Here is a 17,882-nt window from a genome sequence, read left to right as displayed (position 1 = left end):
TGGATCATGTTTAGATATGGCTTCTTTTTTGACCTATAGAGTTTTAGCCGGCAACGGCGAATGGCACGGTGGATTGTGTTCACTGACAATGTTTTCTGGAAGTATTCCTGAGCCCATGTTGTGATTTCCATTACAGTAGCATTCCTGTATGTGATGCAGTGCCGTCTAAGGGCCCGAAGATCACGGGCATCCAGTATGGTTTTCAGGCCTTGACCCTTACGAACAGAGATTGTTCCAGATTCTCTGAATCTTTGGATGATATTATGCACTGTAGATGATGATAACTTCAAACTCTTTGCAATTTTTCTCTGAGAAACTCCTTTCTTATATTGCTCCACTATTTTTAGCCGCAGCATTGGGGGAATTGGTGGTCCTCTGCCCATCTTGACTTCTGAGAGACACTGCCACTCTGAGAGGCTCTTTTTATACCCAATCACATTGCCAATTTACCTAATAAGTTTCAAATTGGTCCTCCAGCTGTTGCTTATATGTACATTTAACTTTTCCGGCCTCTTATTGCTACCTGTCCCAACTTTTTTGGAATGTGTAGCTCTCATGAAATCCAAAATGAGCCAATATTTGGCATGACATTTCAAAATGTCTCACTTTCAACATTTGATATGTTATCTATATTCTATTGTGAATAAAATATAAGTTTATGAGATTTGTAAATTATTGCATTCCTTTTTTATTCACAATTTGTACAGTGTCCCAACTTTTTTGGAATCGGGTTTGTATTATTAAGTTTAATGAACAATAATTAAACAATAAACATTTAATAAATTTCTTATTAATAAATGTTCACCTTCTGATTATTATTGTTGCCTCTAGTAATTACATGTCTGATTTTTAATTTCCAACCTATTTTGGGTTCATTTTAAGCCAGCCATAAAGTAATTTTTAAACAATAGTTGGGTTAAATAAAACTGCCCAGCACATTGGGCAAACATCTAACCCAACGCTGGGTTTGTCCATTTTCAACCCAACTTGGGTTGTTTTTAACCCAGCATTTTAGAGTGTATGATACACATCACAATGCCATGATTCAGTACTTTCCAATACATCAAAATGTCTCCTGGTGTATTTCTGTTGTCTGTCAGTGAAAAGACTGCTTTCCATTCACAAACTCATCACAATTAGACTGAAACAGATTTCTCAGAAAAACTTGATTTTATTTTAACTTTATTTTATTTTGTTTCATTATTTGCTAGAAGTAAGTGCTAGCATGATGTAAGGCTCATGCAAGACATCAAACACCTCTTTCTGCATTTACAGATTCATTGTTATCGAAAGGGTTAACTCAGCAGTTGAATGGAGCAGGAGCCCATCCCTGCCAAAAGAGGTGGAGCTTAACCTCACAATCACTTACAATTGTCATTCAGCTGCTGGTGACAACATTGCTTTTCTGCTTCCTGACTGAAACTCCTTTTCTTACAGGTAAGAGTTGTGTTGCAAATTCTCATTACAGTGAGGTATGGGTGTTTGAGAAATCTAATTTTGCTCATGATTTACCTATAGACACATAATGAAATTAACATGTGTAAATTATTTCTTGGGTACTACACTGGCAGAGTGTAGTGTTCTGTTCACCTGACGTTACTGGACTTTAACCTTTTGGTGAATGTTTAGTGAAAAGGCAGCAAGATGAAACTGTGTTGAGATGAAGCATGAAACAGTAATAAATGCAGGATTCACAAGACGTTATAGCCATTAAAGACTTTTTTTCTCTATTTCTAACAAGTACATAAACGAACAAAAGACAGAACACACCCACACCACATCATGAGCCAGTCTCAAAGGCTTTTTGATGAGGTTTGTGTAATGTATTCATATTATCCTTTGTGAACATATTATCCTTTGTTAATATATATATAATATATATATAGTATGTTAGTCAGCACATCAAAAGAAATGTACATCTTTAAAGCATGAGAAAACATTATTAAAACAAATTGATTTAAAATGTACTGTATGTAATGTAAAGTAAAACGTTTAATTTGACGTAAAATTGTGTTAGGAAAACTTAAGTGTAGTCTATTCTAGTCATATAATAGTCATTAAAGTACTCTATTTAAATACACTTAAGTGGCCTTTTATTTTATTAATGATATATTACTGCAAGTATTTTTTTTTTAAATATACTTTCAAAATCTGAAGTATTACAGGTGCATATTCATTACAGTTGAGCACACTTCTTTTTCACAAGAGTATAGTAGTAATATATTTTTTTTTCTTTGAGTGGGAGGAGTGCAGGTTGATGCCCTTTTAGAACCTTTTAGTTTAAAAACAAAAAACAAAATTGCAGATGTACATCAGCAGATGTTTATCAACAGCTTTTTTTTTTTTTTAAATTGCATATAATTTTCCAGAAATGGAAAGCAAACCGCAACATCTGCGTCATAAAGTGGCTAGACAAATTTGAAAAAAAGGTGGGGACATGTCCTATCTGTCCCAAATGTAACTGATGCCTATATGCTATGCTATTTGCTATATGCTTATTACGTTGTCATGGATGGGCCAAGTTTCTGAACACCACAAAAATATTGTTGATGTGTAAATGTGTACAGCCATGTACTCTTTTCAGATGTACAGAGTCTTTCCCACAAGATGTTCTTTTTGGACTGGGTAAGAAGTTCTGATTTGGGTTTTGAGTCCAGTATTTGTTCATAGTATAATTCCTCACAATGTAACTTAAAGGAGATCATAGATTTGGGTGGTTTCTGGGCAGAATTTTAAAGAGTCTTAACTGAAATGAATGCAGTCACTGTTACCTAGTCACTTTTGGCACTACTTGTATTTCATGGCACCAGGCCCATGTAAAATCTGCCACCTCGTTCATGTTTATTCATTTTCCTCTTGCTGTTCTCTGTGTGGGTTTCTGATTCAGTCCATTTATTCATGATGTCACAATGTTTTTCTTCCCTTTTCTACCTTAGTGATGTCATCATCCACCCCCTTCTTGTCTGAGGAGTTGTTCCAGTGCTCTCTGTGTCTGGATGTTTTCACCCATCCCGTGTCCCTTCCATGTGGTCATACGTTTTGCCAGTCATGTATCCTTGCACAGTGGATGGCATCTGGCTCCTCCCATTGCCCCAAATGCTCCGCGGTTTTCCAGGAAACACCAGAGCTCTGTGAAAATTCTTTTGCTCGTGAGATGGCCGAACAAATCCGTAAGCAGAAGGGTCAGAGGTCATCAGTATATCGTCCTGTCACATCAGACAATGTTTTATGTGACATGTGCCCATTGGAGAAAGCATCCTCTGCTGTAAAATCTTGCCTGGTGTGTGTGGCGTCATACTGTGAGGTGCACGTGATGTCCCACACCTCCAGGTTCACTAAGCACAAGCTCGTGCAGCCGCAGCGGATGGAAAAGCGAATTTGCAGGATACATGAAAGACCCTTGGAGCTTTATTGCAGATACGACCAGTCTGCAGTTTGTGTGTTGTGCATGAATACAGAACACAACACACACCACACAATACCAGTGGAGACAGAATGGGCAGAGAGAAAGGTTTGGGCACATTTTGATGTCTAATCAATGATTATGACTTTAATCATATCAAAAGAAATGGTACAATATAATATTTTGTCCCACTTTTAAGTGTCTACGGCCTTGTTTCACAGATGAGGCAAGCTAGGATTAGGCCTTAGTACAATTAGGACATTTAAGTAACTTTTATAAACATGCCAAAAAAAACATGCCAAAAAAAAAAAAAAAAAAGAGTGAAAATAGCATATTTTCTTAGCAATAGATGTTATTTACACTAAGTGAAAATAGCAATATATTCTATTTACACTAAGTGACAATAGCATAATTTTCTAAGCGATATGCTATTTACACTAGGTGAAAATAGCGATAGATTCTATTTAAGAGTAAGAGTAAATAGTAATTTGATGATATATATACTTTATATTGGCAGATACTATTTGCACCTCAGTATTTTTGTACATGAACAGGATGCAATAATATCATAGTGTAAATGATTTTATTTATTATAATTATTAAATGTATGCTGCCTTATTGGGAGAATAAAAACCCTCTTTACACCTTCCCCTAACCCTACCCAATAAACACTTTTAATTTATTAAAAGTTTATTTCCACTTTTAGAACATTATTTTTATTTTTATTGAAAATAAATATGAACTCGGCAAAAGGCAGATTCGAACCCAATTTGATTGTGTTAAAAGCTAGATCTGCGAGCCTTACTCACTACTGCTGCAACACTGAAGACACTGTTTTCTGTGTCTTTTTTAAAACTTGAGTGGCCCAACCAGACAAAAGTGAGTGGAGCAAGTGTAAATAGCGTTTGCCAACAAAGGACGCTATTTGCACTTAGTGTAAATAGACACTCCGTTTTAACATTCTAATATGTTATCATTCAAAAAAATTATCTCTATGGAGAAAATTAATAGGAATTTTACTTCAATACTTACTTCAATACAGGAAAACAAATGTTGTGCTATTATATTATTTATAATATAAAAATCTACAAATGTAAAATTTTCAATTATTGTAGAGTTAATAAAAGTTATCATGAGCATTGTAGTGTAACTGATTTTAAAAACGAGCAGTTCATCAATAAATCTGTAAGATCTTACCTTCATACTGTGGAACTATTAATTGGAAGACAGAACATAACGAGCGCAGCGCTAAAAAGCAGCGGGGCTACATAAGGTCTATAGAAACTGAACTGCAAAGAAACACAGGAACATGAACTAAAACATAATGAAACATAACATAACCCTGACATACAAAGCATTTTCAGAGACATTATTTTCATGAAAATTAGCATATAGCATCTCCAATTCTCATTACTATAATGAATTCCGATTTTTACATTAGAATTTGCATCATTATTCTTGATGATTATCATTAGAACCTTATTATTGTCTGGACACATCATTTTTGTTCTGGACACATCACATGTTTTGTTTTACAGCTGCTCTTTGTGTAATTTATTTATTTTCATGAGACAGTAATGTGATCACATCTGTGTTCTCTCTTTTTGTCATAGACTCAGTTATTAAAGACACAGTCTGACCTGAAGCAGATGATTATGGAGAGATGGAGTAAAGTTGAGGAACTCAAGCACTCTATAAAACTAAACAAAGTAAGAACCTGCAAACTACATTTTATATTTACTTTTTGTTTTAAAGGTGACCTATTATGCCCCTTTTCACAAGATGTCTTTTCAGCTAAATCTAAAGTGATTCAGATTTAGCTAAATCACAAGATAAGTTTCAGCTAAAAATACTCCACAGATGATTTATTATAGCTTGTGAAATTTGCACCTATTTGGGAGTGAGCAAAAACACGCCGTTTATGTGTGTGTCCCTTTAAATGCAAATGAGCTGCTGCTCCCAGTCCCCTTTCCAGAAGAGGGCGGAGCTTTAACAGCTAGTGCTTCGCTTGCTCAACAACAACAAAGCTGGAGAATCTCACACATCCAAAATGAGGAATGTCAGTAACGGTGTTCAGCCTTACATTGTTCAAACTAGAGTCTGACACTAATGGAGACTCAGGAAGAAGTTACAACTTTCAGAATGCAACTGAACGTTTCTGAACGGTTAGTGGATAAATTCCTGTAGTTGCTGTGGATTTGATTCAACTCATCAACTAGCATGTGCCGTCATGTCAATCTTTTGTGTAAAACCCGTATAGATGCCCACTATACATAGCGTACCTGTTTGCCAAACAGAGCCATGCACACCAGGCTAATATCGCTTAAACAGAAACGCTCCTTTTTTAGAAATCGAGCTTGCCAGGGTCAACTTGCAGGCTATCCAAGCTAACAAGACTCTAAATAGTGTTCTGTGCTCATCTGTGCAGCCAGCGACAGAACAGTTAGCATGCTTTGCTTAAACTTTTGACATGGTGTTAGAACTTGTACACCGTTTTCGCTTGCAAAAACAAAATGACGGCACTGTGGGTGGAAACGTGCAGATTAAGGGGTGGTAATAAGATCCCCTTCCTATGTCACAAGGAGAGCAAAATCTGAGTGGCTCATTTTTTTACATGCTTGCAGAGAAAGGCTTGCCAAAACAAAGTTGCTGTGTTGTCCTTTTTCACATTTTCTGGGTTGGTAGATGCACCAGGGACCTGATTATAGCTCTTAAACAAGGAAAAAGTCAGAATTTTCTGATATGTCCCCTTTAAATTGTCAGATTGTTTATCAGAAGCAGATTACAAATTAACTAATTACTAAAATCTAAATTTAATTATTGAAAAAAAGATACATGGGTGATGTCAATCATAGACTTACTGAAATTAAATATTATGTTAAAATGGATTCTTGATTTGTTGCCTGTTATTTCTCTTTTAGGAGAACACCGAAAGAGAGATGGCATACAGTGTTGAGGTCTTCACTGCACTGCAGCAGTTTATTGAAAGGAGCCAGTCTGAGCTGCTCAGAAAGATGAAACAGGAGCAGAAAACTGCAGAGAAACATGTAGAGGGCCTTATTAAAGAGCTGAAGGTAGAAATCGCTAAACTGAACGCTAGAAACTCTGAGCTGGAAAAGCTGTCATCTTCTGAAGACCACCTTTACCTGATACAGGTGACTCTTCTGTGCTTTAGCATCTTTTCAGCCAGAGGTTCAGGTTGATCATACTTGTTCTTCTTGTTAATTTACAATAATAGCGTATATATTTCAATATGAATTTAACAAATTGTTCAGTGTGTTTAGTGAAATATATTAAAATACTGAAGGTTGTTGTGATAGAGGATGATGACTTTAATTAAAGTACTTGTATTTTGACCCTTCCAGGCTTTCCGTAACCCAGGTGAGTTGCCTCAGTGTAAAAGCTGGTCTCAGATCAGTGTGCACACCTGTCAGGGTCTGGAGGTTCTGAGAGAAACCCTGAATACTGCAGAAGAACTGCTGAAAACACAAATATACACCGTCACAAAGAGAGGTTATTATGTCTTTGTTATTTGACAGCTAAAATAACATAATATTGATATTCACAATACAAAATTGTGATATTATTGTGATGGAAAATTAAATTTTCTTTAAACTAAATGGGAATTTTTCTTTTTCAACAGAACTTGAGGCCATATCCCAGTATGCAGGTATTATAACATAATTAAGATATGGAGTTATGAATCTTTGATATAACTTTGACTATAACACATGAAGACTTTGAGTGGATTATTCCACTCAAAGGACTAAAAAAAAAAAAAAAAAAAAAAAAAAAACTAAAACTGAGGTGTGTCATTTATTTAACCTTGCCTCTATACCCCAGTTTAATATACAGAGATAACTATATGTAAGTAATCTGTAGATTCAATTTCTCTGAAAAGTCTAAATATTGTGTTTTGGTGGTGCTATCGAAATCAGTAGTCTGAGCTTGGAGAAGTACTGCTTTTTTTTACTGTAACTTTGCAATTCCATTTGGTGATGTGAGTGCAGAAATTACACACATCAGCTTTAATTTTAATGTTATTATGTGAAAATCTGAAAAAACTTGAATCTTTCTTGTGAATCTTTTAACAATCTTGAATTTTTAATTGATTCTCTGAACCATATTGATTGCTTACTTAAATATTTGAACCATCTTGAATCTTTGAACCATCTTGATTTTTTTCATTGAATCTTTGTACCATTTTGAATCTTTAATTGAATCTTTGAACTTTCTTGAATTTTTACTTGTACATCTGAAAAATATTGAATGTTTACTTAAATGTTTAAAGGGTTAATTCACCCAAAAATGAAAATTCTATCATTTATTGCTCATCCTCATGCCATTCCACACCAGTAAGACCTTCGTTAATCTTCGGAACACACATTTTTTTGGTGAAATCCGATGGCTCAGTGAGGCCTGCATAGACATCAATGACATTTCCTCTCTCAAGATCCATTAATGTACTAAAAACATATTTAAATCAGTTCATGTAAGTAGAGTGGTTCAATATTAATATTATAAAGCAATGAGGATATTTTTGGTGCACCAAATAACAACTTATTTAGTGATGGCCGATTTCAAAACACTGCTTCATGAAGCTTCGGAAGCGTTATGAATCAGCTTGTCGAATCATGATTCGGATCGCGTGTCAAACGGCCAAACTGCTGAAATCATGTGACTTTGGCGCTCCGAACAGCTGATTCGACACGCTGATTCATTTATGCTCCGATGCTTCCTGAAGCAGTGTTTTGAAATCAGCCATGACTATATAAGTCGTTATTTTGTTTTTTTTGGTGCACCGAAAATAGTCTCGTCGCTTTATAATATTAATATTGAACCACTGTACTCACATGAACTGATTTAGATATGTCTTTAGTACCTTTATGGATCTTGAGAGAGGAAATGTCATTGCTCCCTATGCAGGCCTTACGGAGTCATCGGATTTCAACAAAAATATCTCAATTTGTGTTCCGAAGATTAATGAAGGTCTTACGGATGTGGAACGGCATGAGGGTAAGTAATAAATGACAGAATTTTCATTTTTGGGTGAACTAACCCTTTAAACTACTGTATATTGAACTCTTACTTGAATCCTTACTTAAATCTTTCAACCATCTTGAATCATTTTGAATGTCCACTTGAATCTTTGAGCAATCTTTTATTTTTTCTTGAATGTTTAAACCTTCTTGAATCTTTACTTGAATCTTTGAATAACCTTTACTTTTTTCTTGAATCTTTAAACAATCTTTACTTGAATCCTTGAAAAGTCTTGAAACTTTACTTGAGTCTTTGAACCATCTTGAACCTTTACTTGAAATTATAAATTTGAATTTTTAACAACCTTGAATCCTTGAACAATCTTGAATTCTTACTTGAATCTTTTAATGTATCTACACTTTTTCAGCATATTCTGTAGCATACACTGTAAGAACAAATTAATTTAGACCTGTCCTGGTTTGGGGATAAAGTATGAAAAATGGCATACACCACTATTTAATAATAAAAAAAAAAATTACTTTGACTTTGCCTGATGTAATTCTTGCAGTGGATATGACCCTTGACCCTGACACAGCAAACCCCTGGTTGGCGGTGTCTGCAGACAGGAAGCGTGTGACCGACAGCAATGTAGAACACAACGTTCCAAACAGCGCTCAGCGTTTTGACAGTGCACCGTGTGTCCTGTCAAGAGAGCTCATCTCAAGGGGAAGGAGTTATTGGGAAGTAGGGGTCTCAGGTAAAACAGCATGGGATTTGGGAGTGGCCAAGAAATCAGTCACCAGAAAGGGTTTGGTGACACTGAGCCCAGAGGATGGTTACTGGGCGGTCTGTCTGAGAGGAGGCAGCGAGTACAGGGCCTGTGACCGTGAATCAGTGCTTCTGTCACTAAAGACTCTTCCGCAGAGAATTGGCATATACGTGGATTTTGAAAAAGGACAGATATCGTTTTATGATCCGAGAGCATGTGCACATATCTTCTCATTCACTGGACAGTGCTTTAATGAGAGCTTACTGGCCTACTTCAACCCAGACATGAATGACACTGGAAATAACAATGCACCACTGGTTATACAACCTGTCAATGATGACAATAGGGATACTGTGACAATATGAAGACTGAAAGTCAACAAAAACAGAAATGTAACAAATTAATTTTTGTCAGATTGAAGAAAGTAATGATAATTAAGCTGTACATATGCTTTTGATATGTGCTGAATAAACTATATATCTAATATGTTAAATAATGCAATGAGAACACAAATCGTTTATTCCAGATTTGATTTAATATAACATTTGTGATTCAGAGATAAATAAAATTTCCAAAATCACTTGTAATTAAAAGTGTAAAATTTATCCAGTCACACAAATTTTCACTTTATAGTGACTTTTCATAGATATAATGATTTTATACTGTACAAACTGTATGTTCTATCTCCTAACCCTAACCCGAGGTGTACATGGCAATCAGGGAAAACAAGATATCATGGCCTTGAATTAAGATTCTGTTTTTACGACTTAATAATGACTTAACTACGACTTTATTGATAACATTTTTATAAATTAAGACATCCCCAAATGGAGGTTTTTGGACATTTTCCAGGTATAGCTCACTTCTAGGATAAATAGGAACACACACACACACACACACACACACACACACACACACACACAGACAGGTTTGTTTTACTATCAACGTGAGGACATTCCATAAGCGTAATGGTTTTTATACAGTACAAACTGTACATTCTATCCCCCTACACTACCCCTACTCCTAAACCTACCCATTACAGAAAACATTCTGCATTTTTACATTTTTTATAAAACATTGTTTAGTATGTTTTTAAAGCTATTTTAAATATGAGGACTCTTGAAATGTTCTCATATTTCATGTTTACGTCGTAATACCAGTGTAATACCAAAGTCCCTTTAAGACAAGTCATTTCACTCGGCGGCCATCTTTGAAACGCCTCTCGGGCATCCTGGGCATCATGCAATCTGTTTGAATGGGGAAACATCAAATTCTCCAAAACTGTTCGCCAACCTTACGATTAAATTTCATATTTGAAATCACCAATGAAATCTAACAACAACCGGCTCATACATTTAGTTTCTAAATGCTCGAATCATGACAAAATAACAGTATTTTTCAGGCTGGATCAAGCTAATGCGCATGCGCAGACCTAAATGCGCGTCTCTTCGGAGGCGCGAGTCTGACTGTTTCTATAGAAACCGGTGATTCTAACGGCCGCTGAAGTGACCCGATGACTTTACCAGTCGGCGATTGGCTCTTATTTAGAAGGCGGGACTTATTCCGCCATATTGCGCGTTACACTTTCTTCCATTCAAAACAATACGAGTGACACGTCTTGTGTTATTCTATAGTCTTTGGTAATACCAGGGTAATACCCATGTCATTATACAAGTTTGTGTCCTCATAAATCATGAAAACAAGCACACCCACACACACACACACACACTTATGTGGTTTACGGGACTCCCCATAGGCGTAATGATTTTTATACTATAGAAAACAGTATATTCTATCCCCTTACTCTAACCCTATACCCCTAAACCTACCATCACAGAAAACTTTCTGCATTTTTTGAATTTAACACAGTTTAGTATGTTTTTTTTTAAGCCATTTGGTATACAAGGACACAGGAAGTGACCTCATAAAACAAATTTACGTTGTAATATCCATGTCTTTACACATTTGTTAGTTCATAAACAATATATACAAGAACACACACACACACACACACACACACACACACACACACACACACACACACACACACACACTACTAAAGCTTCCTTTCATCCTTGTCTTGTAATCTGATTTTCTCCATTGACCTCCTGTTCTTGTCTTTACTACAAACACAACAGCCAATCAGATTATTAGACAGTTACTAACTACAGCCAATCACATTAGACAAGCATTTGCAAGCCATATGCTGCTCATCTTAATAATAATAAAAATCTTTTAGCATTTATTAGTTCATCAGACAGTCAATGATCTGTGTTATTTGTTTCTGGAAAATATGAAATATTTCCATTTATACACAGTTTATTTGTAATTGAGAAATGCTGTGAGACCGACAGGAACTCATTTGAGAGGAGGAGGTGCAGAGAGAGATTAAGAAGATTAAAGGTGGACTGATGAGGCAGCGTCTTTACAAGAAAAAGAGAAACTAACAAACAGTTCTAAAACAAGAGAGTTTTTTACACTGCTGATGATGAGTTGACTACGAGGAAGATAGCAGTGCAGGAAAAGACAGACCTGTTGAGGGAATATGAATGACACAGACAGGTGCTGAGAGGAGGATTAACAAACACTCACTAAAGCTCTATGCAAAGCGCAGGAGACGCACAGACACTCCTACAGGTATGTGACTGAGAAAACTTTATGCAGGTTATTGTTGTCATCTATGTCTTCCTTTCCATCTGCATCAGAATCATTGTAATTTTCAGATTAAGATGTTTTCGTTTATTAAAGGAAGTTGCAATAATATTGTCAAGCTAAAGCTTGCGTCCATGCATCTGTTTGCCTTCACCAGTAATGGATCTGCTATGTGACAAATTCATTTTTATAAGTACTTGACTGTAGAAATATTCATGCAGTCTCTCAATTAATATGAAGTCATGAAAGCTGCATGAATAATAATAAAGAAATAGAAAAAAAATGTTGTTTAAAATAGTTTTATATGGGAAAAAAAAATGGGGTCTGTAAGATATTATAATTTTTTTTTGTCATGTTGCTTTAAAGCTGCAGTCTGTAACTTTTTTGGTTAAAAATGATCCAAAATAAATTTTTGAGCAAGTACATAACCAGCCAGTGTTCAAAACTATCTTCTTAGCTTAGCCCGATTCACAACGGTAAGCTTGTAATAATGTTTTCTAATTCAGGTGGTACTGGTGGGTTTCCGCTGGAAATTCGAGCATGCAGCCAGTTGTCTTTGCGTCATTACGTCACGTCTGTTTACATAAAGAACGAGTCCCAGCTAGTAGGCTATATGGCATGTGAAGGATGCTTGCAGAATTTATAGCCTTTTATTTATAAATATATAGGCTATTTATTTATAGCCTTACAACAGCTACAATAATTAAACTTATCATTTTGATGGCGGATTGTAATCCAGAAAGGTCCAAATGATCAACTGGAGATTTACCTGTAATCAAAAGGAAAAGACTTTGCGGAATGTTGATGTTGTTAATATTACCAATTTTAGAACAAAGTATAACAATAATAATTTGCACGGTTTGATGTGATTTGAGCTAAGCGAGCTTAGATTTAATCACTATTGCCAGCGCGATTTATTGTAATGCTTTTTTTTCCTCAGTTGGGGAGAACAAAAGTGGCAGACATGTTACTTACTTGTTCAGATGACATTTTCTGGTGAAAATTCTTATTTTGGTCATACTTCCAAGACGTAGATTCTGTGATTCTGAAGTACAGTATCCACACTGATGTGGTGACTGACACCAAACATTAGATTCATCTGTGCAGAGGAGCCAAGCTGATGCACAACCCACATAAAGATGATAATTCCACAAATAACTGCAATTGCAGGTTTCAAACAGAGATGGCAACAAAGAGGCAAAACTTACTTTGTTAAATATAATAATATAAAACTGCTATATTATTGTTTGAATATCTTTTAAAATATTATTTATTTCTGTGATGCAAAGCTGAATTTTTATCAGTAATTATTGCATAATATGCTGATTTGGTGCTCAACCTGCTTGCAATCACATCATTCTCTATGGGGCACAGCTGATTAGTTCCTGCTATATCAGTAGCCAATAAGCTCACTGCTCAACCTTCAAATACTAGGTTAGAATTTGCCTTAGCAGTGCAGCACGCTTTCAGAAACCCTCCATCTTCCCCAGCTCCACCTGTATAGATCTGCTACGGGTAATTAATGTAGGCTATATTGTACAGCAGCAGCATATCTTACTTGCTCACAGCAGTATGTCATGTATGTTTTGGCAGTAGCAAGTCCTGTACTTGCTCAGCAGCAGCAGCAATAATAGCAGCAATAACAGCATAACAATACCCATACTGATTGGTTCCTGTTGCATCTGCAGATTGCATCTGCAGATTGAGCTTGCTGCTCAACATTTAAATAGTTGGTCAATGTTTGCTATAGCAGCGCGCTTTCAAAGTTCCCCTGAAACCCTCCACATTTCCCAGCTCCACCTGTGTAGATCTGCTACAGGTAATTGAATGCATGCTATTTGTGCAGCAGCAGTATGTCTGTGTATGTACTGACAGTAGCAACTCTCTCTTGCTCTGCAGCATCAGCAATAACAGCATCAGCGTAGAAGATCTATTCTGCCAAGACCAAATACATTTACACTGTCATATTCATTACCATGCTAAACTCTTCTGAGAGTTATCATAATAAAAATACATACATACTGTATACAGCACATACATCAATTCTTATTGAGCCCAGTCTTTTGAATGTTATAACACAGAAAGCTTTAGGATTTCTTTAAGAATTTTAAAGAAATCAAAATAAATATTTACAGTTTTGTAGTTCATATTTAAAGAAGTATTGGTTTAGTTCTAGTTCCTGTACCTGTTTCCTTTGTTCCCATTTTTTCTGCCATGTTAGTTTCCTTGCTTACTTGTTATGTGCCTGTTTCAGTTTCTGTTGATTAACCTCCCTTGGGTATTTAAGCCTTCAGTTCTCACAATTCTTTGTTTTAATTGTCGTCTATGTTATAGGTACTTGTTTTGCTAAGCTTTCCTCTGTGATCACCCACGTGTTCTTTTGGATTTGTCATTTAAGTACACTTTGGAACATTCTCAGATTATGCTGAGTAACATTTCAGAACAAATGTTTTTTATGTTGGAGGTCCATGGCTGTAATAATGAAAATCCCTTCTCAATAATTAATTGAATATTGCATTTCATATGTTCATTGGTTTAAATAATAGGTTTTAAAATCTTAATATTAGCTTCATATTAGTTTAATCTCATTTTTAAGTACTTAATTTGAAATGTTTCCTCATTTTCTTTGTGACGTAGGATAAGAAAATATGTCCCACTGCCTTCCACTGTGGTGACATCACTTCCTGAATGCCTCAGCTCATAAAGGCAGTGATTAGTTGGAGCTGTTAGTTCTCATAATGTCATTGACAGTGGATGAGACAGCAGGTGACCTCCCCGTGAGGGACGTGGGCTTGAGAGCAGGACTGATAACTGTTCTCACAGGTGTGTATAGAGCTGGCATGGTGTATGTTTATTTAATCAAATGCATTTTTAATTCTGGTTTGTTTAAATGAGTGGATCTGTTTAAGATCAATGTATGATTTATTTCAGACACAGATCAAGACACCAGAAGCTGGAGAAGACCACCACACGTGCTCAAGATAAAGGGTAAGACGTGTCAACACAGGCCAATAAACAAGCACTATTATTTCTTAGTAGGTTTAATTCTCTTTAGAAATATATTCTCTATAGAAATAAAATTCACTATAGAAATATATTACTTTTATTACTATTGGAAAGAAAAGATTAGATTCAACTGGAGAGCAAACAAAGAAATTTGCTGAACTGAGAAAAATGCCTCAGTATCTCACATGTCTCCTTGCGAATTTCAAGGAGAATTTACTTGCTTCATTATTAGCTACTTGTCCAACCATGCTATTCACATTTTATAACTCTACACTCTTACTGTATATCATGAATTATCTAATTTGTGCTTATTTTTATTTTTACACAAAGTCAATACTCACAGTCAATGAAATGTGAACTTCTTTCTTCAGTATCCTGGGCTATAAAAGAGCAACTTCTGAACAAACACTGTAAACAGTAGCAACTCAGGGTTGTTTTCTAAGCCTCTATGTCTTTATACAGATCGTCAGCGGTTGTTCAGGATACCACGCGAGCAGCTGGAAGACCAGTGTCTCCGTCTACTGGAGGAGAACACACTTCTCAAACAACACAGCCACACACAAGACCAAAAACTACGCAGGTACCGAAACACCACACTAACAAACAGATCCATAATACTTGGATAAAGTTTTCCGTTATCATTTCCATTCATCTCAATGGCAGTTACCTGCTGAAAAAAAACAGCATATGCTGGTAAGGTAGGTTTTGAAGCTGGTATGCTTTTGAGCTGTTTATGCTGGTCATATGCTGGTCCATGCTGGTCCTGGACTCAACGCTAAGGATTTTTTTACTGGCCCGGTTGGGCCAGTGGTTCAAATTTTTACTTGCCCCCCCAAAGTTTTTGTCACGGTTGCACACAAAAACAAGATGTTAGGATCCAGTCGCAGCATTTATTGGAAAATCCAAAAACGTAAATCCAAAGACAGGCAAGGGTCAAACTCCACGTAATCAGTCCACAAACAAAAAGCCAGGAATACAACGTGCATGTAACAAAACAACAAACCACAAACAAAGGTAGAACCAACTGAGTATAAATAGACAGACACTAATTAACAAACACAAAACAGCTGAATGCAATGAAGGATAATGAGTCCGGGAAGTGGGTTATGGGAAATGAAGTTCTAAACAGTGACAAAAGTCTGTGTTGGAGTGCCCTCTAGTGGTTTAGCTAGGGCACTCCAATTCGTGATCATGACAGTTTTCACTTGCCCCACAACAAAAAAAATAATAAAGTAAAAGACAAGAAAATGGGCCTATAAAATAAGCATATGTATTGTTTTCATTGTCTTTGTTACAGTTAACCTCAATAAATCGGGTTATGACACCAAAAGCTATTAACTTATTTTTTAAATGTTAGACAAATAAACAGTAAGTAATAAAATAGTAACAAATAATCAAATTACGAGTAATAGCAAAAATAAATACAACAGAACATATAAATAAAATAAATGGTGCTTTTCAAGTTTTTAATGTAGGTTTAAACAGGAGATTTTCAGGTAGCCTACAGAAATTGTAATCTAATGTATAACTATATAACTAGAATAGATTAAACTTTATTAAAGTTAATCAGTCAAGAACCGTTACAGATGCATAAAAATGTTTTTAATGTTGAAAATATAAAACGTTAAATACTGTTATTTGAAATTAGCCTATTAAAAAAAATGAAGACACTTTAAACGTGAAATTAAACCCGCCAGTAGGTGGAAGCGAATCACTGTTAATTAGCGAATCATTGAGATTCAACCGATTCATTCAAACGGCTGATTCACTCATAAGCGTTGCTCAGAGACGCAAAACAATTCTGTGGACTTTGGAACTACTTTCGTTGGCGAAATAGAGTGAAACAGGCGATTTGGTTTCTTAAATGTAAGTCACTTGATATTAAGTTCTTGTTCATTAAATTATTTGTAAATTATTGTAAATTAAATGTTCATTAAACATTTGTAATCATGCTAATATTTGGAGAAAAACTGCGCTCTTTGTGTAATGTTTGTTAACTATATTAAATTATATAAATATGAAATATATACAGGGGCATTTTTGCCCCTTATCTTGAATTGTGGGGCATTCTGAAGGCATTTTAAGACTAAATCACGCAGTGAAATCGTCGTGCACTCTAAATATGCACGCGCACTAGTCTGACCTACTAGACTACTTCACGTAGTGAAAACGTGCACTCAATGGGTGTTTTTTTTTGGTTTGGTTTTTGTAAAGTGAGGGACATACTCGATAATATCAGATCGTTAAATAAACAATTACGATATCATAGACGATATATATCGCACACCCTACAGCACTGGCCCGATCGGGCAAGTGACCGTTCCGTCTACTGTCCCGAGCGCCGTTCACACTGCCCCCGGGCCATCGGGCAATCCTTATTGTCGAGCCCTGTTAGGACCAGCATGGACCAGCATTGGACCAGCATAAACCAGCTCAAACCAGCATACCAGCTTCAAAACCTACCTTACCAGCATATGCTGGTTTTTGCAGTCAACCAGGCCCGGCTCCACGGGGGGGGCAGGGTGGGCCTGGCCCACCCAATCAGAGGCTTGGCCCATCCTGGCCCCACACCACATAACAGCCAATCACAAAATTAGTGCGATATTCAATTCAGCTCCAGACACGTTATTTTCTAATTTCTGCCCAACCCCCTCTTTTTTTCCCCTCCGAGACAGACAAGACTTAACGTTAGCTCATTCACTTCGCAACCTTTGAGGTAAACGGACGTGCTGAATTATAAAGCAATAAACGACAGTAACAGCCAATTCATTTTATTAATAATTAGAACTGTTAGTGAACTCAATTAACACACTATAGTAGCCTAATAAAATACAACATGCAGGGACGTGCACAGGGGGGTTGCTCAGGTTGCCCGGGCAACTGCCCATATGCCCTTCTCGACTCACGTTGCCCTTCCGAGGTGGAAAAAAATAAATAAATAAATCGTACAATGGATGCAGAATTTCACGTAGGCCTAGATAAAAAAAAAAAAAAAAAATCGCAAAGCCTTATTCACTTCCATATTCGGGCACCCGTCCGAAAGTGAAAGTCAGTAGGGGAAGGGCAAACTCT

At 36.2% G+C, this 17,882-nt stretch overlaps 2 protein-coding genes across 3 annotated transcripts in view; both read left to right on the top strand.

Moving 5' to 3' along the window:
* The first annotated feature begins 1,078 nt into the window (after window positions 1-1,078).
* Window positions 1,079-10,044, top strand: btr33 (bloodthirsty-related gene family, member 33). 2 transcript variants are annotated; one of them, XM_048174303.1, is made up of 7 exons: window positions 1,079-1,437; window positions 2,937-3,511; window positions 5,017-5,112; window positions 6,325-6,558; window positions 6,769-6,916; window positions 7,047-7,073; window positions 8,952-10,043. In XM_048174303.1, exons 2-7 carry the CDS (start codon window positions 2,939-2,941, stop codon window positions 9,515-9,517), a joined length of 1,644 nt encoding a protein of 547 aa, XP_048030260.1. In that variant the 5' UTR covers window positions 1,079-1,437; window positions 2,937-2,938; the 3' UTR covers window positions 9,518-10,043. The 2 variants fall into 2 exon arrangements, with proteins under 2 accessions (XP_048030260.1, XP_048030261.1); XM_048174304.1 differs by lacking the exon at window positions 1,079-1,437 and having other exon boundaries at window positions 2,375-3,511; window positions 8,952-10,044.
* Window positions 10,045-11,208: 1,164 nt separating this feature from the next.
* Window positions 11,209-17,882, top strand: part of rpgrip1 (RPGR interacting protein 1) — a 33,537-nt gene continuing 26,863 nt past the window's right edge. Inside the window, 4 exon segments of the mRNA XM_048175277.1 lie at window positions 11,209-11,789; window positions 14,442-14,627; window positions 14,736-14,792; window positions 15,273-15,390. Of these exon segments, the coding sequence (XP_048031234.1) occupies window positions 14,543-14,627; window positions 14,736-14,792; window positions 15,273-15,390 (260 nt within the window). The 5' untranslated portion in view covers window positions 11,209-11,789; window positions 14,442-14,542.

This window comes from Megalobrama amblycephala, linkage group LG22, assembly GCF_018812025.1.
Source record: "Megalobrama amblycephala isolate DHTTF-2021 linkage group LG22, ASM1881202v1, whole genome shotgun sequence".
NCBI lineage: Eukaryota > Metazoa > Chordata > Actinopteri > Cypriniformes > Xenocyprididae > Megalobrama > Megalobrama amblycephala.
Note: the sequence above shows the minus strand (reverse complement) of the source record. Positions and strands in the feature narration are given on the sequence as shown.